General features: G+C 36.8%; 2 protein-coding genes across 4 annotated transcripts in view; one reads left to right on the top strand and one right to left on the bottom strand.

Annotated features, from left to right (window-relative positions):
- Window positions 1-3,465: 3,465 nt before the first annotated feature.
- On the bottom strand, window positions 3,466-23,875 carry FAM76B (family with sequence similarity 76 member B). Of its 2 annotated transcripts, none has more exons than XM_042959503.1 (10): window positions 23,130-23,875; window positions 22,245-22,309; window positions 21,316-21,370; window positions 20,127-20,282; window positions 18,152-18,351; window positions 14,594-14,641; window positions 14,325-14,405; window positions 13,527-13,659; window positions 10,727-10,828; window positions 3,466-6,144 (listed from the first exon to the last, which is right to left on the bottom strand). In XM_042959503.1, exons 1-10 carry the CDS (start codon window positions 23,214-23,216, stop codon window positions 6,055-6,057), a joined length of 1,017 nt encoding a protein of 338 aa, XP_042815437.1. In that variant the 5' UTR covers window positions 23,217-23,875; the 3' UTR covers window positions 3,466-6,054. The 2 variants fall into 2 exon arrangements, with proteins under 2 accessions (XP_042815437.1, XP_007079136.2); XM_007079074.2 differs by having other exon boundaries at window positions 13,527-13,662; window positions 23,130-23,874.
- Window positions 23,876-24,144: 269 nt separating this feature from the next.
- Window positions 24,145-26,367, top strand: part of CEP57 (centrosomal protein 57) — a 39,553-nt gene continuing 37,330 nt past the window's right edge. The window contains exon 1 of one of the 2 annotated variants that reach the window (XM_042959502.1): window positions 24,145-24,497. In XM_042959502.1, coding sequence (XP_042815436.1) covers window positions 24,453-24,497 — 45 coding nt within the window. In that variant the 5' untranslated portion in view covers window positions 24,145-24,452. The remainder of the gene's footprint in view (window positions 24,498-26,367) is intronic. The other variant, XM_007079041.3, reaches the window with a different exon arrangement.

Raw genomic sequence — 26,367 nt, 5'->3', positions numbered from 1 at the left:
TCTGTTTTTTCTTAGATAAAATATCTTGAGTTTATACTGGTAATTCTAATTAAAAACATGGCCACACAGATTTTGCTGAATTTGTATCTCTTACCTCTTTAGTCAAGAACACCAGTCCTGAGCCAACAAGTGGAATAATAGAATATCCCGTAATTATTGCTTTATTCCACAAAATCTTATCCCACGCAATAATTTCAGAATAACAATACTGACACTGTCATCAACAATAGGCTTTTGGTCAACAGTGTAAAACTATTTTTGCAGTTCCTCTTTTACCTTAGAACATATTCCCACTAAGAAGGCACAAGTTATTGCATTTTATAGCAATTAGAATAATCTTCTGTGTGGTTATGGTACCAACTGGCTATATATTTAGGTACAATTGTTTTGTTTGTTTGTTTGTTTTTTTAAGATAGTTTTACTTTATGGGTGAAGGGGAGTCGGAGATACAGGCTTCCAGTTATGGAATGAATTAGTCATGGGAATAAAAGGTCCAGCACCAGGAGTGTAGTCAATGATACTGTAATAGTGTTGTATGGTGACAGATGGAAGCTGCACTTGTGAGCATAGATACCGTAATGCATCAACTTGTCTAATCGCCAGGCTATATACCTGAAACTAATGTGTCCCATATACTCAAATAAAAAACTTAAAAACTTTAAAGATGGTTTTACTTTATAACCTTGCAAAAGTATTCAAGTGACTCCAAAGTCAAATCAACGAAACATGGTACGTTCAAAGAACTCCAGACTCTAACCGTGTCTCCTCCAACATTTCTGCCCCATGCCTAATTGGTAACCATTTTAAACAATTATGGTTAAGGTTTCAATTTTTGAAAAATATAAGCAGATACTTTTGTGTATGTGTGTACACCCCCTCCCTTTCTCAGCATGCTACAACACCCTTTCCTCTAGTTTGCCTTTCTCACTTAACAACCTACTGAGTAGTAGCTGAGTAAATTTTACAGTTACATAGATTCCGTTATATGGATATACAGTTTTTTTTTCTTTTTAAGCAATCCCTTCTTTTTTTTTTAATTGTTTTTTAACGTTTATTTATTTTTGAGACAGAGAGAGACAGAGCATGAACGGGGGAGGGGCAGAGAGAGAGGGAGACACAGAATCGGAAGCAGGCTCCAGGCTCTGAGCCATCAGCCCAGAGCCCGACGCGGGGCTCGAACTCGCGGACCGCGAGATCGTGACCTGAGCTGAAGTCGGACGCTTAACCGACTGAGCCACCCAGGCGCCCCAGCAATCCCTTAATTTCAATTGTTTTCTGTTACTGCTACTGCAAATAACTGAGTTGCACATATGCCTCTTCATTTTTGTAAGACTGTGTTTGGGATAGATTCCTAGAAATTGGATTGCTAGGTCAAAGCATAACTATATATGTAATGCTGCCAGCTCTTAAAACTCCATAGGACTATTTTGCAGTGACCATCAGGAATGTCGGAGAGTGTGTTTCCCTACAATTTTGTTAACAAAGTATGTTGTCAGGTTTGGAATATTGCAAACCTATAGGTGAGAAATGGTTAACTTCACAAATTTTTATTTTTGATTTTTTTCTTATGAATAAGGTCATCTTTTCACACGGTTAAAAAGCATTTGCAGTTTCCCTTTGAATAGTCTACTCATTTCTCTGGCTCAGTTTCTATAGGGCTGTTGGTCTTTATTTTAGAAACAAGTCAATTATTATAGTCAAAATACAGTTCTCAACCCTCTAATCATGTAACTTCTCAGCGTGTATTTTTTTCTTGAAAAGTAGTGACTAGCACAAAAATTCCAACAGTTATACCAGAATCAAACAGGAGAGAAAAAAACACTGGGCTTGTCATCTACTATCCTCTTGTCAATTAAAAAACAAATTCTGCACCTTACATGCTGAGACATTGCTTAGAATTGAGACTTTTCTCTGCCCATAAGCTTGTCTTCTCCATCTGACATCCAATGGATGATGTTCATCCAATGGATAACCTCTTAGCTCTGTCTCACAGGACAACTATACACGTATCTCTGTAATACTGGTTTTCAGTTGTGTGGCAAACTGTCTAGGTACAAGTCACTTAAGCCAAGCTACCTCAAATTCTTTTTGGAAAATGGCAAGGCATTCATAAAAGTCAGTACTCAAGTCATTTACCACTTCCTGCTCCACTTCCCTGGCTATAAAATAAAGCAGTTGGAGAAAATGATACCTACAGTCTTTTTAAAGCATTAAATTATCTGGTCTTACATCACTTCCTTTCCAACTCTAGTAGAGACTACCCAAACTGCCTTGAAAATGTAGTTCCAAGTAATTTTTCCAAGTTCATTCCCCAATTCTTTTCAAAATTTCCTCTACTCGTTATCCCTGAAAACTTTTTGTGCTTTGTTTTATATACCACTTGTTTTCAGAGTGTGGGCATTAAGCCGGAAACATCAGCATTACCTGGGAGCTTAGAAGTGCAAATTCTCGGGACCGATCCCAGATTTATGGACTCAAGAAATTGGGGCAGAGGCCCAGCAACACGTGCCTCACAAACCGCCCCCCCCCCCATCCCTCCCTGTGACTGATACATGCTCAAGTTTGAGAAAGCAGTGACTTAGACTAACCTTAACCACAATTCTTACATTGCCCTTGCTAAAGCTATTAGCTTCTTATTACACCTTATAATACCAAGGTTAAGTTCCAGATATTTTTTCATGTTTATGGTCTCCCCAACTGGACTATAAAGAATCAGATCCTTAACTCAGTTCTATCAAATAACATTGCCTGGTTTTAGTCATGTTCCAAAGTTTGCAAAACCGTAACTACCTATGGCTTTATTTGCTTTATTGTTACCTTGAAAATATCTCAGTATCTCAGTAAGAGTTACCTGAAAGCAGTCTTACTGAACATGCAGCAAAACTAAATGTTTGCCTCAGCCAGTTCTCTCAAATCTGCTGTTGTAAAACCTCATTCTGGGAAAATGTAGATGGAAGCTTACAGGTAGGCTCAGTAATGGTCCTCTAAGATGTCCATGTTCTAACCTCTGTGAATATGTTACCTTATGTGACAATAAGGAATGCAGAAATGACTAAGGATTTGAGATAGGAAGACTCCAGATCATCCAGATGGACTCAATGATGTCCTTGAGAGGGATAATAAGAGACAGCAAAGGGAGAGAGCATGACTGAAGAGAAAAGACATAATGACAGAGGTAGAGGGACTTGAAGATGCTACACTTTTTGGCTTTGCAGATGGAGGAAGGGGCAAAGAGCCAAGGAATGCAAAGAACACAGTTCCCAGAAGCTGGAAAAGGCATGAAAACAGGTTATCCCCTTGAGCCTCCAGAAGGAACCGTCCTGCCAACACTCTGACATCAGCCCAGTGAGACTGATTTTGGACTTCTGGCCATCCAGAACTGTGAAAGACAATCCATCTTTCCTATTTTAAGCCACTAAGTTTATGGTATTTTATTACAGAAGCAATAGGAAACTAATACAAAACTTTTGACAAGTTTTTATTGTGAAATATTGGATTTAGAAAAAAGTACAAAATGTCAACAGTCAGATGTGTACAAGTACAGTATTTCAATAGTCTATACATGTGAACAGCTTACCAGGTTCACCGCAGAATGCATCTTGAGACCAATACAATCTAAAAAGGACTGCAATATTCACAGGCTATTAATACATAAATAACTTGGGCCAAAACGACCCTCACTGGTAAATGCTAATTAATTGCGGAAAACGGGCTAAAAAGCACAATACGGCACACCATAGTATCTCCTTACAGGTCCACATTTAAAGAGTATCAGCTCATTATGTCAATACACTACAGATCCAGGACTGGGACTCAATTACTAGTTTATACAATTGCAAAAAAAATTAAGTTATAGAATACGGTCATGGAATAGAGAGATGGTATTTAATTAGGACTAAATACTGTGAAGCCCCTAAGAGGCTTTAGCCTTGGAATTTACAAAGCTTAATCATTTAGACTGATTTTCAATTTTTAATCTGTTTTGTAAAAAAAGGGGAAAGGGGCACCTTGTTTTTTAGTAGCAGCTCCAACAAGTTATAGAACTATTACATAATTTATTTTTAAAATCATAATGACCTCTGTGGACTGATAAATGGCTATGAAACCAGAATATAAAACGTTATAAATTTTAAAGAAAGGTAATGAGTATCTTACGAATTTAGCAAATCCTGCAAACATTAAAATCTGTGTTAAGAAGGCATTACCTACCATTGTTGAGAGTACTAAATTTAGGAAGATTATTGCATGAAGAGCTCATAAAAATAAACTGATTTAATTTTTCCAAGTCCGACTGATTCAATCTTTTTGCTATTACTTCAAAATTACCCTAGATTACATGTTTTCACATTGGACAAAGAATTAATCTGGTATCAATGTATAATGACAAGCTATAGGAATAATCTCCTAAAACACCAGTTATCTTAAAAACAATTATAATCATCCTGTGTTCTGAGGAAAGATGATCTTTGATGTGACATTCATAATCATTGTTTGTTTAAAAACAACTTAAAACTAATAAATTTAATAACAGTTTAATTAAAACAAATTTAGCCTTGCCCATAAATTCCTAAGAGAAGGCACTCTCTTCCACTCTATACAGTATATCTAGCAATGCCTGTTGCTTTAAAATTGAACTAAACGTCTGAACTGGCATTTATTAAGGAGGAGATCAATTCCATTAAAGACTGGAAACCACCGGATCAGAAAATAATTAGTCAATAACTTTACATAACCTATCCCAACCTACCTTAACCTTTAATAGACAATTTTAAAGACTCTGATATAATTTTTTTTATAAATAGTGCCTGTATCTTACAGTAGATTCCAATTTATTCAAAGATAATCATGGATTGATTTAAGTTATTTAAATTTTTCCAGATTTGCTTTAAACTTACAAATCAAGTACGGTGTACATAAATATTAACTTAGATAACCACATATTATAGGGAAAGCAGATATATGGACCACTGCAGAAAAATTATAAATTTTTAAAAAACTTTTATGAAACAAAAAGAAAGCAAAATATGTAACTCACAAAATATGAACATGAAGCCATAGGACATAAAAAATAAAATTACTCTATCAGAAACGATTTAAAATTAAATCTTTGGGGAAGTATTTTTACATAATTCAATGAATTCAGTGACCAACAGCTTCTCATATCACACACAAACCACAAAATCATCTAGAGTCTATATGCATTATCAGTTCTTAATGCAAACTCAAACATTTTACTAACAACTTTGATTTCCTTTTGAAATAGGCTTCTGTACATATGCATTTATATACAAACATTTATTAAACATGATTTTAAAACAAACTGTATGTACAAAAGATCGGCATTCCTATAAATAAAAACATTAGGTGGCAAAAAGGCACTTGTAAGTAAAAATCTACAGTAGTTTGTACAAAACAGAACACATTTTACCTTGGATACTGTACAATAAACATTAATTCCTATATGAATAATGAAAATACCAGTTTACTAACTAATGTTAATGATGTAACTTTTAAAAACATATTTACATATATTCTGAAGTTCATTTAATAAAAGCACCATGATTTTCTAAGTTCATGTTGATGCAAAGTAAAAACACAATTACCAAAAAACCAGTGTTCACCATTTTCCTTGTTTAAAAGTTTTTGTATTTCTAAATTGCAAACTTTTATCTGAAATTAGCATAGTGTAAAACACAAAACAAAACCAACCCAAACCCTGCTGCTCTGACTTCTGAAAACCGTAATCTATTATTGCCTGTTGCATTTTATAAAGAGCACTACTCATGCACTCCTTTACAAGTGTTTAATACTATTGCTGGCAAAAAAGTTCCTGGATATCAAATAATTAAAAAGTAACTTCAAACCAGTTGAAGTTTTATTTGAACGTTTTACAACTTAAAAAATGCTGTGTATCAGTTACAAAAGTGAATAGGAAACACGCCAATTCATTTGGTGTGCAAAAATATTTCTCCACTACACAGAATTTAAGGGCTTCACAGAATTTTTTTTCAAATGTACATTTTCAGCAGAAACACTACATGAAAAACTACTTTCTCAAGGGGATGTTAGTACGCTTCCACTTTTGTCAAACTTTTTACCCTTTGACAATGCTGCGACCTGTTTGAGTAGTTCTCTGTTTTTGGCCTGTGGGAGACAAAAACATTTAAGATGAAAAATGCTTGAAATATTAAGTCACACTGAAGAATACTACTTATTTAATGCTGTTCTTTTCACTTATAGAACAAGATTTCATTGAAGCACTTAAAATAAATGAAAGAATTAGTATATTTAGGTTCATCTCTTTAATGTTGGATATGGAGAAGGAAAATTTTAGATTGGTTTATCACCCCCCTTTGTAAAATGTCAATGTAAATGTCAAAGATAAAATCAGTTAGAAAAAGGCAACTCAGAGTGAATCCATTTAAAAGAGGGCCAAATTTTAAATAAGGAAAACATATTTAGTTCTTTATCTAAATGTAAATGAGATATTTACATTTAAATATCTAAATTTTACATCTTTATCTAGATGTAAAATGAAAACAATGAAAATAAATTTTATAATGACTCAAGTGATGATTTGGGAGGAATACTGCCCAAAAACTACAAAATCTTTCATATATTTACCTATTTATAGAATAAGCATAAGAGGTCCTTTTTGCAAAAATATTCACTCTTTATCACTTTGCCAATTTTCTCAACCTAATGCTCTTCAAACAATTTTTTTGAAGCACCCTGTCTGATCTTATTTGTGTTCCTTTAATTGCCCTAACAGTCATTTGGTACTGGTTTTGACGTAATTTGAACATTTACACACCATCACTGTTTTCAGATTTGTGAAAGGTTGAAACTTTTTTTTCAAAGATTCAAAATTTCACTTTGCCCTCAATCTGAACTGTTTGTGCACATCATGCAAATGTTCCACAGACCACTGACAAAGACACTGTCCTTGAAACAATGCACTATGACAATCACCAGTGTTTAGTGAGGAGGAATGTGTAAGGAGGGACGACCTTCAAGTGAGTATTTTCACATTGACTGCCTTTGCCTCTCTTAACTGTGGAAGCACAGGTAATAAGGGCCCTCCATATCTACAAATACATTCATAATCAAATACCTTTGGAGTTTTTCAGCCCAAGTGTGGAGAGTGTTGACAGTGGACTAGAGTCTGAGCACTGCCCTAAGAACAAATTTTTTTCTCTGGTTTAGGGAGGAATACCATTTATTCTCCTTCACAAATCTCAAGATTTTTTATTACCTAGATATACTTTTTAACCTCGGTGCTTCATCTTCTCTAATTTGGCCTCTGTAGGGCAAGAGAACACCCTGCCCCCTTCTCTGTGTCCCATCTTAAACCAGTTTTATGAAACATACACCTTTTCCAAGCTTTGTACCTCCACTCCCCCACTTTTCTTCAACCAAACTCTCCCCAATTAATACCTATTACCTCCTAAATGCAAATATTCATAGAACTATCTCGTATTTGCGCATCTAATCATTTTTATGTTCAACTGCATATACAGCATTTCTCTAACAGTTGTTAAATAAGATGGTAATTAAGAGTTTCAATTTCAAATTCAATTTCAATATGAAATCTAGAAAATCATAAAGAATTTAAAAGGATTTTTGTTTTTCCTTTAAAATTAAACAGTTTGAGAAACTCAGAAGACAAATAATGAGAATGTCTGGTAGTTAGTGGTAAGTCAAGTGAGTATACCAATGATCAACTGGTTTATTACTCGGCTGACCAGTCTTAGCCACTGTTATTAGTTTCAAATTGTTTTCTTTTTATTGTTAGCTACATGTTATGTAACTTATAATTATAATAGACTCTTGCTAAGAACAGAAATCTTAACAGAAAATTTAAAATACAGATTAGTGAAGGACATAAAGAAAATTATGTTTGCAGATGTGCCTCAAAGAGATTGCCATCAGATCTACGTTTTCTTTATGCAAAGCCTTTTATATTGACATACCAAATCATTAAAAAGTTAATATTTGAATTATCTTTCTTCAGTCATCAATGAGAAGCAAACACAAAAATTAAAGAGTTCATAATTTTCATATTCTAAGTATGAAACACAAGAACATTAAGTGTTGAAAGCAGTTCTTCCTTTTAATTTTTTAGCAGCTAATTTTCACTTTGCCTTTATATATTCAGTCTCCTAATCACATCACTAATAAACTTAGTTGCTGATAAGTTATGCAAGAAAAAAGCCTTTAAGAAAAATAAATAGTGCATCAGTTGTTAAATGGAGACAAGCCCAAATGTGTATTATTCTAATTTAGGTACATTAAAACATTTTATAATGCAACACTTAAATATGTATGCATTTAAAATTTTTATCCTAATGTTATTTCTTTATTATGCACCCTGAAAAAAATCATTTAATTAAAGACTCTTAACAAGTTAAGCTAAAAATGTTTAGAAACACTAGCCTAAAGGAAAGACTATCTGAAATCATACAGATTTTGTTACAAAAACTCGCAGTCTATTTTCTCATATGTAAAACAGAAATGTCACCACCCCGAGAGGAGTTGAAATAACTAACCAAATATATAAAACACTGAGCCTAACACAGAGGCTGATACATAGTAGGCACTCAAAGCTTGTTCCCTTTCTCCCTTTATTAGCTCCTCAACAAAAGGTAGAATTTTTTATTTGGTAGTCTTTTTAGACAACTTAGGTTGTTTATTTTGGTATTTTGCATAATTTTGCCTTGTGACGCTCACTGATTTATTTCCCAGGTTTGATAATTAAAAATGTTTTGAGAATTATTAAAACAAAGTAAGTCTTCTGCTACAGGTTCAGTATTTTATCACAAAAAGATAAGAAAAATAGTTAACTATATTTACACACCTAGGCAGAAAACCCTACTCGTACATGGTTGAAGGGAGTACAGTTAAAAGAGGGCATACAACTGTAACAGAATGTCTCCAGCAGTAACACAAAAGATATAGGGAAGTGGTCTGATAACAAGGATTAAACAGAAACCTGAGTGACCCGAGTTGGTGGGAACACAGGAGAAAGTACAGTTTAATCTGAATCAGAAGATGTACGTTTCTACGTCAGTTCTGATTAATTATATGACCACCATTTCATCTGTAAAATGGGAACTCAAAGTTACTGTAAAGAGCAAATAAGACAGCTTATGTAAAATCATGTTAGAAACGTCATGCTTCTATATAAACATCAATTGCTCTTCTATTATATAAACCTCAGCAACCGACCAAGAAAAGTTAGGCTTAAGATACCAATCAGACTAAGATGTCAAAAAGAAGGTCCTCTGTGCTTACAGCAGGAAAATAAAACAACAAATTGCTATTTTGAACACTGAGAAGTACTAAGTTTTATCATTTTATAATTTATCAACAGCTTCTGTTGCCAGGTTATCATTCAGTATTAATAACTGAATGAGAAAACTAAGAATACCATAAAGCAAATATTTGCTGGTGGATGATAATGTACGAGAACCCTAATCATATGGGTAATTTCTCAGGACAGAGGGCAGATGGACATTTCCATAAATCAACACTCATTCAACAAATTATTTGAGTGCCTACTATGTACTAGGTTGCACACAAGGTTTCCCTTTAAAACTCTTTGTAAGATCATTAATGTAAGCATTAAGACTAGGGCTATCATTCAAATTTCAGCAGGTTCCTAGATGCACTTTACAATTTTATTCAATTTAAGCTACCTTCAAAGAAGTATGAGGAATTACAAACCAAAAGGTAGGAACAGCACATTTACCCTGATGCTACAATGATTAAAAACCCAGGGCAGTATTAATCCTTTCCTTCTGAAGCTGCACTTTTCCATCTGCAGTCTATGAGCTGGCATGCATCCTCTATGCTTTTATGACTTAAAACTACTGAACTTTAAAAACCCTGTTACCCAAAGATTAATTCTAGAAACGTCAGAATCTATAAATCAACAGAACATGTAATTAATTTAGTGTGGTCTGATTTCTAAATTTACAAAACCTAGGTGCAAAAAGGCTTAAAAAAGGCTTAAATAAGGGAATAATCCGTGTCCCTGCTGGATGCTCTCCATCTCTGCATGCCGGATATCAGATACTGCCGTCTTTGTCACTATGGGGACCCTTGGCTTCACCATTCAGTTGTACATACACTGAAATCCTCCTGAGTATGCTTATCTTGAGGCTGGCCTTGGCCTAGATCACTAGAAGCTGCCCACTGCGGCACACAGCAGAATCCTACTGAACACCTTGAACATCAGTATGAAGGTTAAAGTGCACTCTTTTGCCTTTCATCACTGCATGTGGCATAAATTTCCTCCACTTGAGGTCCCTAAGAATTGGTTTTGTATGCCCACCTCCCATTATCTGGGAGAAAACGGGAAGAATGCTTATAAAACGTACTAAAGACCTTATTTTCACCTTAGTTTCATGAATCCAATTTTTAATTTTTTGCTTTCACCCAATGATCAATTGAACATACTCCATCGGTATCCTCGTCTGAAAACCCTGTATCAAGTTTAGACAGAAGTTTTCAGAATTAACAGACTGAATCCCCTATCAAGTGATTTCAAGCAATAACACTTAAGGGGAGCAGGATTAAGAAGTATTATAAAACCAAGATTAAAGTTGAAAAAGCACCAAATACACCTAAAATAGGGACACCAATACCAGTCCAAGATATTACACTATTAATTATAAGTAAGGTTAGCCCTCCTTGCCTAACAGTTTACATAAATGTTATTTACCTGAAGTTGTTCCACAGTTTCTTTGTGAGCTTTTTCCATACTGTTCATCTTTGTTCTCAAATTTGACTCTTGATACTGAAAGTCCGCTTTTAGTTCGGTTAGCTGAGAGATAAACAAGCATATATACATAAATATGTGTGTATGAAAGTGTAATATATATACATGCGCAAACACATTTTCAACATACTTCATTATAAAATCACAATTCATTACAGAAGTGGAAAATGTTAGCAGTTTCCTGAGTCTTATAACCTATTTAGAATTTGTTTTGTGAAATGAAAGCTAGTACAGTGTATTTTAATGGTAAGATAATACCAAACTGTCAGTAAAACTTTTGAGAAGATGCCTCTTTTGTTTCAATTTAAAGATGGTTTCACTGGACATAGAGTTTGGCACCTACTATGCCAACAAAAACGTTTAATGGCCAATACCGGGGAAAAATGCTTCAATGACAACATACTTCATATTATACATAAGCAAACTAAATGTTAAAAGTGGTTTCAGGTTAAAATATTCTTTCATGAACAAAAAGGAAGGTTTCACACTGGGTGAAGTACAAAGAGGAATGGTTCTATCAACCATAAGCTATACTGCTTTTACTTTAAAATTTATGTCCAGAATTATGTACCTAATACCACCTAAGACTTGAAGAAAAATTAAGAACAAAGCACAGAAATACAACTAACACGGAATGAGAAAGAAAAGGGAGTTACTTTAAAATTTTGGCTAAATTGGACAAATTCAAGAAAAAAGTCAGTGGTTTGAGAAAGCTACATTCTTTTCTTAACTATCAGTGGCATACATAAAAATACAAGATATTTATGAGCTCAAACTAAAAAAATAAGTCCATATTTTATCATTTCGTTATCAGAACCATGGAGAAGAAAACTTCTGGTTATTTTCAAATGGTTTTCATTACATGAGCTTTAAAGGTTTGCACTTCTGTTTTGTAATTAGCCAGTAACCTCAAAGATGTGTAACAGCAAAAAGAGAAAGGAATCATGGTGTATTATATTCTTATTGTCTGAATAAAAGCCCTTGCTTTTGCCAAATTCAAAGAATAACTGAATTCTCTCTCTGTTTTCTACATTAACAAAGGAATTCCTGTTCTGAAATGTCAATTCACATCAGATCAGCTAAGATAATTATTCTTGTCACTCCACTGTGTGTTGCCTTCAGATTATGAATTTATGGAAGATAAGAATCAGGTCTTATTTATTTATTCATCTTTGAATCCTCATGATTTAGTACATGGCTAGCTCTAGAAGTCACTGAATAAAGTGAAATAAATTCAAGAAAACGCCTTGGTTATCTTACATTTACATCATAAGAAAAAATAGCAAATATGTAGTTATTTTAGGCTAAGAATTACTATGTTTCTTAGGACACTATTATTTCCTTTCCTGTTAGTGTTTTTGTAAAAAAAAGGAATGCTAACAAAAGCAGAAAACTTCCAACAAACTGCACTTACATACAAGAGTCATGCTATGGAAAAAAAATTTCAAACAGTCAAAATTCCACAATTCATTTGGAATGTTTTATAGTCAACTTACTGTTTCATTCAACTTTTACCTAGATTAATACAGATAAATCTTTATGCAATAGCAATGTCTCTAAGATTTTGTGCATAAAATAAATTTCCATAAAAGCTCAGTAATTCAAAAATTTTGCTAATTAAAAGAACCATAAAAAATATGACAATCATTACTATCCTATTTTCAATCTTACATCAATTCTAAATTTCATATACTGAATTTGCTTAAAGTAAGGTCCAAATGTATTAAGATAAACTTAAAACTACTAACCATCATGGCATAGGAAAACTGTAACACAAAAGTTGTGAAATGCCAAAGGAAAAAGTTCAGATTCAAGCAACACTATGGATACTCAGAGACCGATAATTCATACACATATTTATAATCGTGTCTTGTTCACAATTTTAAAAGGAATACGTTTAATGTTTTCCTATTGCATAAGATGTTTGAAGTAAGTCAAATTAGATAGTCTAAGAGTATAAACAAGTACAAAAATAGGTTCTGCCCTCAAAGATGACCCAGCATCAATAACAGCAGCTATGAACACTCAACATGTGGCAGGAGCTGTTAGTACTTCATACTTTCATGTAATTGTAACAACTATCTCATGAGATGGTATCAATATTCCCATTTTTAAAATGAAAAAAAAAACCAAAAAACTGAGCACCAAAGATGTGAAACCATTCTGTTCAAGTTCACACAAAAAAAGTGTTATAACTTTTCACTAACCTGACAATATATTTGATATTCTTAATCTAACTGATAAACAAAGTCCTAATAAATACATTTACTTCCTATAAAATGATCTTAGACACCTAACTCTAATCACTGACTACCACACAGGAAATTCCCTTTGGACTACTTTTCACCAGTTATTTGATCTGGAGTGAAATACATACATGATTAGTATGTCAAAGACTCAACTACCCTCTTAAATCGTAAGAATTCACATAATATTTCATTTACATGTCATTTCCAAATGAAGACATCAGGCCTATTTCTACACTACAGGTTTAGTAAAAACTAATGTTCAAATATTACAATTCTAATTAGCCCTCAGTTAATTCTTACAACTAAAATTCTGAAAGACCATTTTTACCTATCTTCACTAGATGGCTTATGTTCCAGTTTGGCTTCTGTAATGTGTCTCGTAAGAATCATACACAATAAACATTACCAAGTTATTGAAGTCTAATAAAATTTGCAATTACCCAGCAAAAGTCAAGATGTAAATCTTACCAGGCTTCAATGAACCATGTCCTTACCTTTTTATCTTTTTCTAAAATGGTCTGGTCTCTCTGCTGTAAGAGACGTTTAAGTGACATCACTTCTTCTTTCAGTTGACTTATAAGGACAAAATTGTCTGTTCCCCCACTATCTGCTGACTGATTTATAGAGCTACTAAAAAGAAAAAAGTAAAACACAGTTAAATGAAGTAGAAGGAAAATTAGCAGGTGTTCAAATTGCATAAATTAGACAATTCCACAAACATCCTTAAGGCTAATGCAAAAAAATATGTACCTGACAGAAATGGATGCAACTGGCAAATTACCTTACTAATGGCACACATTACATACACCTGCAGAAATATAATTCAGTATTAGCTTTTAGGGGGTCAATACTTCTAGTGTAAAGCAATAGGCAGCCAATTTGTACAGTAACATCAGCAAACTTTTGGCTAATGAACTAAAACAAACTCACGCTCCTAATACTTTAAATTTAAATACATTTTCCAAGCAGGTCAATTTAAAATATCACATTAGATTTGTGTTTCACTGAAGAATAATTAAGATAAATAGAATGTTCTATTCAGATGTTTTCCTTTTTTTTCTTTTTTCAAAACCCAAATTTATTCCCCAAATAGAACAACAGTTCAGTGCCACTTGCTTATTGCCAAAATTAAGTTAAAAATTTTAACGGATTATGGTTACTCTTCTAGGTGACTCAAAAAAGTCAATGTAGAAGATACATGTTTCTATTCTTTTACCTAGTAATAGCTGGCAATCAACCATAACTGTTCAACTAACTTGAATTTTCACAGCGCTAAAGGAATTCATTTTTACCTATCTCCGTTAGATGGCTTAGATTCCAATTTGGGCTTTTTCTTTGGAGTTTCATTCTGAATTGCTGCAGAGGATTTATGGCTGAAATCAAACATTAATAACAATAATTAGAGTAAAAAAGGGCAGAGGCAGCACCTGATAATTCTTCTTCCTCTAAAATATTACCGATCATCGATTTTTTAAAAGCATAAGTAACAAAGTTAAAGGGAAGTCACGTTAAAAAGAAAATACGTCTCAAAATACTTCAGAAAATATGTTAACATATTTACCTCTGTTTCCACAGTCCCTGCTCTTGTTCTGGACTCAGATTGCTGATTCTGAAAAATACATAAATGACATCTAACAACAACATTTATTTAATACATCTATGCTTAACAGCATTCTTCCCAATGGACTCAAATTACACAGGTTTAGAATTTTTTTATTCAGAGAAGACATACTTAAGTTTTCAAACTAAGATAATATATGTTGAATAAATCACATTCTAGTGAGATAACTTCTAATCAAGCAAGTACTACCCATCTTAAATTCTTTAACAAAGGTACAGTTATAGGGATTAAATTCTCTTCACCAGGATAAGGTTCTACAATTATAAAGTAGGACAGTCATCATACTTAGGCTGCCCTTACTACTTCAGACAGAAAATATTTGATCTCTAAAGTTAAGGCCTTCTTAATAATTCTGTATGAAGATTTCTCCTTTGGAGTAACTCCTGTTGCTCAGAACAGTGTGTCAACTTGAACCAAGAAATGTCTTAATTTGTTTCTTTCCTAGTTTTCCTTAGAACCCTTTCCAAAGTCTCTAGATCTTTCTCTGGTCAGTACTCTGGAACAGTCATGCTGAAAAAAACTGAGAAGTTTCACAATAAAAACGAATTTTACTTTTACTTACAATTAAATGCTGTATTATGAATTCTTTCCCAATATGCCATAACACTAATAACCACTTTATAATTCACTATGAATCCTACATGCTTTTCTCCTGTACTTGTGTATCAGCCAATCCTGCACTAACCCTTCGTTTATTGATTTGTGAATAGAGCATCTCCTATGTACCAGATGCCACATATTTATACCATGTAAGGTGTTAGAGAAGACCTGGGCTGTGTGACATTTTGCCAGTTACTTAAAATTCCTGAGCCTTAGTTCCCTCATCTGCAAAATGGTATGATATATACCTTATAAGTGTATGAGACTTAAATGAGTTTACGTACATAAAAGCACTTCATACACTACTTGTGTATATACAATAAATACAAATACGTATATACATTTGTGTGTATAAAATCCACTATTGTAGCTGTAGACGTTTTTAAAGCAAAAGTAAAAAAAGAAAAAGTCAGACTATGTTCTTTAGAATCAGTCATAAGATAAATACCAAGTTGGAGAAATAATGCCGTAATTCTATAAACCTGAGTTACTCTTTATTTGTGGCAATAAATGGCAACCCTACTGAGGAATTCAGTTGCCATTTCTTTTACAAATTTAATTATAAGCATTAGCAAACCATATAGCCACACATGAATAGCACTATCCAGATCTCCAAGTGATCTGGAACAGTTGGTGTGTTCCAATCACATTAATAATGTGAGAATAATCACATTAATAATGATTTAAGGAAAACACTTGGAATTCTCATCTTTGCTTTCTGAGATGGCCATTCCTGGATCCAGACTGATCTGTTTTTGTTGTCCTCTAACCCCACCCATTACTATATATTACAACATGTATGCTCCTCATAATTGTTCCAATCTAGTGAACTTAAAATAGGATCTCACAAACGGACTGCCTACTCAGCAAATGGTCTATGTCCATCAAATACAAAACAGTATTTTTATTTCTTAAGCAATAAAAAGGAAAAAAAAAATTAAAGGTCAATACCATCCTTATTACCTTTACTTTTGAAACCTGTTATTTTTTCAAAAGATGAAGTTACTGTCACAGAATGATCTTTATAAACATACTCTCAGTGTGTCCTATCACATGCGAAGAAAAATTTATAAAGGACAAAGGAAAGGGATGCTTCAGTTGAGTTTCAGGAATATATCATTATGACAGTTATTTTGTCATATGTTTTCTTAAAAGAGCAGAAAAAAGATGTTCATTTTGTTCCCTGGGATATTCTGACAGAAACACCGTAAGATTTCTTCAGAATAGCCAGATTAGAAGTCACTACGCACTCCACTATTGTGACATCCAGAAAGCACGATGACAGGGTAAGGCAAGTGGAAAAAATGCGACTGAACATCACTACCTCAATAAAACCTCGTAATAAATGCTTGCCTATAATTTAAAATCAAATCTATTAGAACTATATTATATTCTAAAAATATCACGTATTCTTAAATGTTGTAGGCATCAATTTGCTATAAATGAATTTATGTTTTACCTATCTAGACCTTTAAAGACTCACAGAGAATTCTGGTGAAAAATAAATTCTTCCGAAAATTGGTTATCATGTCACTGTTTTTTCCATTTTGATTTGTATTTATGTTGTAATACTCTTGATTTTTCCATGAAGACTAAAACCACAGTTCAAACAACTTTATACTACACACATATTACTACAATATAACTTTTTCCTCCCAAGGCATTTTAAAAATCAGTTTAGGGGCGCATGGGTGGCTCAGTCGGTTGAGCGTCCGACTTCAGCTCAGGTCATGATCTCACACTCTGTGAGTTCAAGCTTCGTGTAGGGCTCTGTGCTGACAGCTCAGAGCCTGCAGCCCACTTCAGATTCTATGTCTCCCCCTGTCTCTGCCCCTCCCCTGCTCATGCTCTGTCTCTCTCTCAAAAATAAATAAAAACATTAAAAAAATAAAAAAAAAATCAGTTTATATTCAAACAGAATTCCTGCCTATGTGTTTTGAAAAAGAACAAAGTACTACTAGTTTAAGAGATTATTTTTCATACACTTTTGGAACCTTCACGATTTAGAATGCTTCTATCATGATCACAAATGAGTCTTATAATTTGTTCTGCAAAAACATTGAACGTATGTATCCTAGTCACTGGTTTAATTAAAACAAGTTACAAATTAATAACTGATAAACATAACTCCATATGACTGTGATTTGTATTTATAACTGTAAACATTTTTACAAGTAAAATCCTAACAATTATTTAAACAAAAAAAGAATATTGAGGCCTTTGATAACATAAACCAATGAAGCATTAACTAACTCTGGTTTACTTGTATTTTGACTTCAAATGATCATAATTTTATATAATAATTCTTTAATGCCCTACCTATATTTTTATGGTAAACAGCTAAACACACTCCTGTGTATAATTTTATACAGGCTTACCTCAAAGATACTGTGGGTTCAGTTCTAGACCATGCAATAAAAAGAATATTGCAATAAAGCAAGTCAAATAAAATGTTTTTGTTTCCCAGTTGCACATAAGTAATGTTTATACCATACTATATAGTCTATTAAGTGTGCAATAGCATTACATCTGAAACAATATACATACTTTAAAATATTATTGCTAAAAAAATGGTAATGCCATCTGAGTCTTCAGCAAGTTATGAATCACTGATCACAGATCATGAGATAAAGCTGTTGGAAAATGGCTGCCCATAGACTTGCTCAACAGGAGTTACCACAACCTCTCAATTAGTAAAAAACAGTATCTATGAAACACAATAAAGGAAAATATAATAAAACAAGGTATGCCTGTACACTGAATAAAGTAGGGAAAAAGCCCTAAACTCAAGATGCTTACTATGTACAACGGAAACTAGTGTCTGCAAAAAGTTAAACACTTATATACGCCATTAAAATGCCAAGAGGATTTTAGAAAACATGACTTCAAAGTACTTACTTGTGATGGCTACTGCTGTGACGATGGTGATGGTGATGATGGTGGTGATGATGTTTTGAATGATGCTGGTCTTTCTCAGTAAGAGATGAAGAAGATGAGTTTGAATGTGAAGATCCCAGGCTCTTCCTCTGTTCTTTTGTCTTCTGTAAAACTCTCTTGTATGATAAAGTACAGAGCCAGCATAATAACTTTCCATCAACCTTTTTAAAGAAAATACTTGTATTAAAGGTACCTCTAAACTGAGTATAAGTGAAAGCAGGTAAGATAAACTATTCATTTCCTGTGTGCACACTCGTGTTCTCTCTTACACACACACACTGAGATTGTTGCAAAATGGAAATAAAATTAGACTTCACTGAAACTTCAGAAAACGCTTGTTTGGCATATCATAAAATTGGTGAGGATGATATATGGACCTCCATTAGTTTTGAAGTGTTTTTTAATTTGGAGAAACTTTTCTTATTACAAGGAAAAAAGCATAAATTGATAATGTGCTTCAAAGATCTTACCTAAGCACTGGCCTGAATTCTTAATTCACTGTGTATTTACTAAATGACACAGTAGTTCCCACCACAGTGAAAACTGTTAGTTTTGGAAACAAGGAGAGCTTAAATGACATATACAGTTGATTCTCATTATTCGCAGGTTCCTATTTGCAAATTCACAACCCACTTGCTAAAATTTATCTGTAATCCCCAAATCAACTTACAGTGCTTTGGGGATCATTCGTGAACATGCACACAGCAGCAAGAAATTTCTGTAGCCGGAGAGCAAATGTTCCCTGCTGAAGTTTAACAAGGTGACACTCTGCTGCCTTCTTTCAGCTCTTATACCATAAACAAGTGTCCTTTGCAGGGTCTATCTAGTGCCATGTTTTCTGCATTTGTGCTTTCTATTGATGATTTCACTGCTTACAATGAACCCCAAGTGTAGTGTTGAAGTGATGTATAGTGCTCTTTAGCACGAGAAGGCTGTGATGTACCTTATGTAGAAAATACACATGTTGGATAAACTCCATTCAGGCATATAGTGCGTTTGCCATGACTTCATTTAATCAAACAACAATTTATATCAAGTAAGATATCTTTGAAGAGAAGTATTCACAAAACAAGATTAAGTATTGATCAACTAATCACAACGTTGTGACCACAGGCAAGAACCTAATCCTGTACTGCCCCCTTAGGAGCAATAGTTCAATATTCGTTAATTCAGTGTTTGCAGCAACTTTATAGAACCTAACTACCACAAATAATGAGGATCAACTGCACATGTGTCAAGCGGGAAGGGAAGAGACTTTTTTCCAAAATTAAGACTAAACCTGTAGAAAAAAAATTTTCTTTCTTCTACTTGTTCACACAGTAAGTGGTGGAGGGACATGTCTTACAACTAGGGTACAAATACTGCTGTGGAGGAACCTGGGGAGGAACCTGCTTCTCAAAGAGACAGTCATCCTCCAAATCAACTGAAATTGACAGACAACAGGAGGCCTGTGTGAATGCTGATCAGCAGAGGAATGCCACAGGCATACACATACTTTTTAAGTCACTGTAGGTAGAGAAAAACAAACAATGGTTGAAAACTAAGCCCCGAATCAAAAGGCACAAGACTAACTTTGAATTACACATGTTAATGTGCCATCAGGTATTTTTTCACACCAGCAATTTCATGCAACCAGCAAAAGGGTAAGTAGCTGAAAGGATTTAAAAGCAATTAGTAATTCTGAACAAGACGTTGGATGACCAAATGGTACAGAACAGCCATCAGAGAATATTGTTTCAACATATAGTAATCTCAACTAATCAACACACATTGTACGTGATGCAACAAGAAGAAAATGCACTGTCCCTACTCTTCCATCTAACTATTTGTTTTCAGGGACCCAAAGGACACATCAGGTATTAGTGCATTCATCACAATAACTTCCCACCTGTGTGGTGTTTTAGTTAATTCTCAGAAGATATCATACTATAAATACCTTTCTTCTTCCTTCCTCCTTTCGATCAAAAGCACACTGTTGTTTGCACTGTTCACAGGTCTGAGGTGGTCCGTATTTTTTTTCTGAATTTGTACAACGCTGACACTTTGTACCAATAAATGCTGCAATTATGTTACAGTATTGACAAGGCTTAGGCTGAAAAACAGATACACACTTTTACTACATTTGCTCAGTAAAACATAGACCAGTATACAATATATTTCTGGGACTAATTAAGGAAACAAGTAAAAAAATTTTGTCAGGTATGTCGCCCTCTCATATTTAACAACATTTATCATGTTTCCTATTTATGTATGAACATTTATTTTTAGAGTCATGCAACTTTTTCTTAACTCTATTAAATAGTTACAGAAGATCATGGAAATGTATTTATGACTAAATAGTATATCATATAATATAAAAGCTACATGTGACAAAGATCCCGAAGACTGAAAATAAAGGTACATACTGATACAAAAGTTTCCTATATTCAGCATTTAGGAGAATGAACTAATTTCATATCCTGGTTAGCTTAATTACTCTTTCATTTATTAAAAAAAACACTTAACAACTTCTTCATCTACAGGTAAAGATGATGAAAAGAATATATGTTATATGTGAGCTTTCAACTTAAGAACTGGCACAACCATATTCAACCTAAATTATGATAAACATACCTTGATTTTCTTTGATACTCAAAAGACAATTCAGGATTTTACAGAAACTTAAGGCCAGCACTTTGGGTAACCATGACTTTACTATACTAATGACTGTAATATAAACATAACACAAAATTTCTTCTAGAATAATGTCAAGATTTTGTGAATAAATGCCTAATTGTGCTGTTATGTAAAAACTGTCAGAGGTTCTGAAGAGAGGATAAAAGTGTGATTATGCAAACTTTAGATAAGTGGGTTCTCCATAACGAAAAGTTTGTTTGCTATGTTTGAGTCTTTATGGAATAAAACCATAAAGTTCACGATCAAATTCAATATACACGTGTCCATAAAATGACTGTTAAATGTTGTCATCTTCCAATGAGACTATCTACAGAAAACTTCTTTCCTGAAATATTTCAATGTGTTGAATGTTTAAGGACATAGCAATACATATTTTTTACAAGGTCTGTCTTTGTGAAAAATGTTGACTAGTAACAATAACAAAATATAAAAATGTAAGACATACTTACTGTGCCAAATTGCTTCACATTTTGAGCACACTTCTTACATATTGTATTAGTTTTGCTGAAAAGGAATTGAATATAGATGAGCAAATTTACATAGCTGAGGTAATTAATACACCACTGGACTAAAGCAAATATAGTTTGGATCTGACTGTTTGCTTTAGTAGTTCTTAAAACTTACTCTAAAATAGACCAAAGATCTTTTTAGGGATGTGTATTATCCAAATTCAGTCCTTATTCATTACCTTTAGATAAATGTCTTTATACATTTTTATCATATATTTCTTGGTATAGAAAACAAAACCCCCCAAAATCCTCGTGTTTTCTATCCAGTTCCAAAATCTTCACGTTTGCCACCATTTATGGACAGCATCACATCTCCGTGCCTACCTAACCTTCCTCAGGGTCTTGTCCACTAGGATGATGCCAGGATCCACACATGAAGAAATTATTTGTCCTTCTCTTTAGGCTACTCTCTTGTATGTGCCCCGATCCTTAACAGGAATCACCCTCTTAAAAAGTATGTACTGTTCTTCTACTGGTAACAAGTTACTAGATTTCACCCTTGGAAGGTAGTTGGTAATATTATAGACCTTTCCTCATGTCCATGTCATCACTAATGTTTTGTCTTTTTTTTTTTTTTTAAGCTTCATAGTAACTGTTTGTATTTCCATTTTTTGACAGCAAAGCTGTACACTTTCCATGCAATCATTTATTCTCCCTCTCTTCATGTCTAAACTGAAGTCTAGGTGACAAAAAGACCATTTTTTGGCAACACGGTCTCTCTCACCACACATAAACGGTTTACAACTTAAAATTTAAGAAGCTAAACCATCATTTAAGAACACTTTAATACAAATACGGGACGACAACCCCCAAGTGTTCCTTACAGACAGTGCTGTCTTTAACAATCAAAAACTGTTCAGTATACAAACCTCTCTTGTTGAAATTCTGATCTGCAGTAAGTACATTTTACAATAGGATGCGCAATCCGACATTCCTGTAATAAGACAATATATTAGTATCTATCTCAAAGTCCCAAATTTCACTTTTCCGGTAGAAGATTATTACACAACCTAAACATCTCTAAAACATCAACAATACCTGTCCCCCAACGGACCCAATTGAGTGATTTATCATGTAAGTGGTCAATTACAGCATACTTCCTTAGGGAAGGCATAGGTGTCTTTGTCTTTATTTGATGTGGGGGTAATGCTACAAATAAATTAAGAAAGCTGTCAGGGCCGATTTCAAGGGTTGGTTAAATGTGAAACTACTTAATATTTTGCACCGTTGCTCACAGACAGCATCCCGGCTTTAATGGGATGGGAGGAGCTCCAAATCATAGAGCATTCTGTCCCCAAACCAGTCGCTTCGCTTTCCTGGACAGGGAAGAAGGATGCCATCAGCTTTGCGGCTTCAGGTTCCTAGCAAGAAAGTGCAAAAACCGTCCCCTGCCTCCCGGTGGAAGGAGAGGACAGACCAAGCAGAAAACCGAGATGAAAACATCTCCACCCCAGGGTCTCTGCGGCATAGACAGGTGGCTGCCTCCTCACTCAGCCCCACCCCTGAGACCCCTGAATGTTGTTGGGGCCCGGCCCCCTCCTGGGACGCCTTGGAAGAGGGCAAAATTTGGTCTTCCTCTCAGGGGCCTTTCCCATCTGATGCCCACGTCCTCGGATAAAGGGGTCCCGGCTGAGGAGAGCTCCAAGCTCCGAAGGCGCCGGCGAAAAGAGCCGGGCTGCAGTGCAGCGGACACCCAGCTCCCTCGGGCTCCGACCAAGGAAACCCCGCCCGCCCGCCGCCCAGCGCCCACGGACCTTGCAGAGCTGCTGGCCCTGGGAGAGCTCCTCGAACGGATAGCGCTGGGTACACTTGGTGCAGGCATACAGGGCCGAGGCCGCCATCCTGCTCCTCAGTCTCCTCCTCTCTTCCACCGCAGCCCGCTCCGAGGCGGGGCCCTACGGGGAAGTCGGGCGCCGCCGCTGCCGCCGCCGCCCGGGCCGCGGGCTCCTCCTCCTCCCCCTCCCCTGCCTCGCGCCCACCAGAGCCTCGGCGCGAGAGCCCAAGGCCCTGCGGTCGACACTGTCTCCCTCCGCCTCCACTTCCGCCCCCAGCCCTCTCAGTGACGCCGTCCCAGCCGCTCCCGCTTAGGCCCCTATAGCGGCGGAGGGAGACGAAGAGGATACTTCGATGCGGTTTAGCTGCGCGGCAGCGGATCCGCTTCCTTCTCGGCCTCCCTTCCCCATCTCGGATTGGCTGGGAAGGCTACTGCGTCACTCGGTCGCTCCTCCCAACCCCTAACCCCGGGTACGCAGGGAGCTCCCACAAAGGGAGGAAGTTGCTGGCCAATGACAGCCCGACGCTATCAGCGCGCGAAATCCGCTTCAAACTCGCCCCGCCCAAAGCCCTCAGTAGCTGTATCTAGCAGCCAGTCGCAGGTTTGAGTGAGAACTCCCCAATCCAATTGGGCAACTGTTGACGGAGGTTTACTCTCTGCCTCCAGTCTTTTTTTCCCCTTGACTTCCATTGGACCAAATCACTAAAGCCCCTCCTGATTCTATTTGTTATTGGCCAAAAGCTAAGTACTTCACCTGGAGAGGCGTCTCTGAGTGGGGCTCACGCTCTCTCCGGCGTTTAGTTCAAGGGAACTGATGGAGTGTTTGAACTTCGCATTCTCTTTCATTCAACTTCAGTCATTCGATTCAATTGCCACTGGAGACACCACTGCCCCAGGCCCATGTTTCCTCCTACAGGAGGCCCGCCCCTTTTGTAGAGTGCCGACAGAGCGGTCCGGTGGCCGGCAGGATCAGCGGACCCCACAGCTTCTGCTATGCGCTACCTTGTGACGTCAGCGAGGGAAGAGGCGGATTCTCTCCTACTACCGGAAGACGTCCGCTTTTTTGATTGGCTGTGCAAGACGTCCGTTAGGACGTTGTTGCCTTTCCCGTGTGCACCGTGAGCGTGGGCGTCCCCGTGGGGGGTGTGCGCAGGGGTTCCCAGACCCGGCACCAACGCCCCAGCCCCTTCCATCAGGGGTTGGGCTTAGGGTCGCCCCTGGTGGGCGGCTCTCGAATCTTGGGGAAGAGCTTGAGAACCCGGATCCCCCCAGGGCTGCGGAGGTCCTTTGGGGAGGCAGGAAGATGGCGGCAGCATCGGTCTCTGCGACTTCTGGTTCTCAGTTCTCGGTAAGAAGCGGTAGGCGTTCGAATAGGCTCGGGCCTGGCGCCTCTTTGCTTTTCCTCACCCTTCAGAGTGCTCTCGGCCCAGAGTCTCACCCCATCCTGGGGAACGGCCGGGAGTGCTTGGTCGTCCGTGCTCCGCTGACGTCCAGTGCTCCTCTGTGAAGGCTGCACCCTTAGTATCGAAATAGGCCTGGCCCGCCTCCATCCCTTGTGCTCCCCTCACCTTCCGGCCTAGCAGTCCAGGTTGCCGAACATTGCCAGCATTCGCTGGGATGTCTGCCCACGCCCTGGCCTTGCGAAAACGGTGCTGCTTTGGTCACGTGGGTGTAACGGCCCTTTTTGAAGAGTCTCCGAGACCAGGTAGGCGCACGGGTTGGCTTCATTGGCGGCGGCTGCATAGTCCGCAGCTTCAAGTGCTTACTCGTTGCTGCTTGTGCTGATTCCTTGCCTGCAGCGCTTCCCCTCGTACATTCCCAGTAACTTTGTTCTCGCTGGTCTTAACCCAGAGCGCGCGCGTCCGACCGCCAGTATTACTTTGATTGCAACGTGTACGCGCCGTTTTAGGGCGATGGGGGAAGCTGAGCCTTAATATTGTTTTCGCCTCCACAAGGGCCACCAGCCGGTTCAGTCACTTATTATTTGTCGAATTGGGGTGTCGAACGCTAACTAAGCGTTTGGGGATCCGCCGCATTGGGAATAGGCAGGAAATGTGAGGTGGCCAAGGGAGCCTTTATGTCTTCAGTTAGCTAATGCTGAGTGCCCGGCATACTTTTAGGCTCTGAGATTGATTACGCAGGTGAACAGGATGGAATCCGTGCTGTGAAGAAGCAGCCACTGAAGAGAAACTACCTGTAATTAGGTTGTTCCCCAGTTCTGTTTGAGAACTGCTGCTCTACTAGAAGGACCTAGGCAGGAGTGGTTAGCAGCGCTTGGATAGGCTAGAAGCTGTTTTCCTAGTAAGGGAGATGGAGCTAGCTAGCTGGGTAGGGAAGGAATTGTAAATGCTGGTCACCAGAACTGAAAAGAAGAAAAAGGCACCTCGGGCGTATCTGGGTAGGTGCCAAGGCAATAGGAGCTTTGGGGAAACTCGTTTGGAATGAGCAGAGGTCGTGTGGCGGTAGAGTTGGGTTGAATTGTGGCAGTAGGTGAAAACATGAGAAAAGAGGGATGGGGAAGGAAACAGGAGATTATTAGGGTAAAGTTATGTCATAGACGCTAAGGGGGAAAGTTTAGGGAGCACCAACAGCAGAGTTACCTTGGGGAAGACAGTTTTCCTCAGTTTCACCTTTTGGTGACTTAAGATTTGCCCTAACGAGCCCAGAAGTAACTCAAGAGTTGTAGCAGAATGGGAGTAACAAGTGTGCAGAAGGGAAGGGAAGATTAAGGAGAAGGATTGAATGAAGCACGTAGAGTTTATTCAGGAATTAGGTCAGTGAAAGGGAATAGAAAAAGAGGAACTATTAGACTATTAGGAGGAAGTATCTGTAAGTAGTTGGATGAGATTATATAGGAGTTGTGGTTAATTGGGAGAAGAAGGCTTTTCACTGCTTTCAAAACTTACACTGAGCAAGAAATACTCCTGTAAATGTTAATTGAGCTGTACTTTGCCAAGTCCATCTAGCTGTGCCCGGGTACTAGGATGTGATGTCAACCCTTGACCCCTCAGGTAGCCTGGACATAAATTTCAGAGAGTGTTCAATAGGAAAGCACATATGTTTTTTACATGCTTAGCTCAGCTTTAAAGTGGATTCTAAATATCAATAATATACTTTTCAAATATCTAGGACCTTTTGGAAATCCAAGTGTAACAACCGTCTCAATTTGACTTGCTACATCAGAATGTCTAATTTGAAAGTCACTGTCTCAAAACAAA

Source organism: Panthera tigris, chromosome D1, assembly GCF_018350195.1.
Source record: "Panthera tigris isolate Pti1 chromosome D1, P.tigris_Pti1_mat1.1, whole genome shotgun sequence".
Classification (NCBI taxonomy): Eukaryota; Metazoa; Chordata; class Mammalia; order Carnivora; family Felidae; genus Panthera; species Panthera tigris.
The sequence above is the reverse complement of the archived record's forward strand: the minus strand, read 5'-3'. Positions and strand labels throughout refer to the sequence as shown.

What these genes read in the sequence shown, in the direction of transcription:
- FAM76B (XM_007079074.2), bottom strand. Translation starts at nt 23,216, where the DNA reads ATGGCGGCCTCGGCCCTGTATGCCTGCACCAAGTGTACCCAGCGCTAT. An exon ending in TCAGAATTTCAACAAGAGAG is followed by an intron (nt 21,371 to 22,244) that starts GTTTGTATACTG and finishes ATTCCTTTTCAG; the next exon opens with CAAAACTAATACAATATGTA. An exon ending in CACAGCAGTAGCCATCACAA is followed by an intron (nt 14,642 to 18,151) that starts GTAAGTACTTTG and finishes TGTATTTTTCAG; the next exon opens with AATCAGCAATCTGAGTCCAG.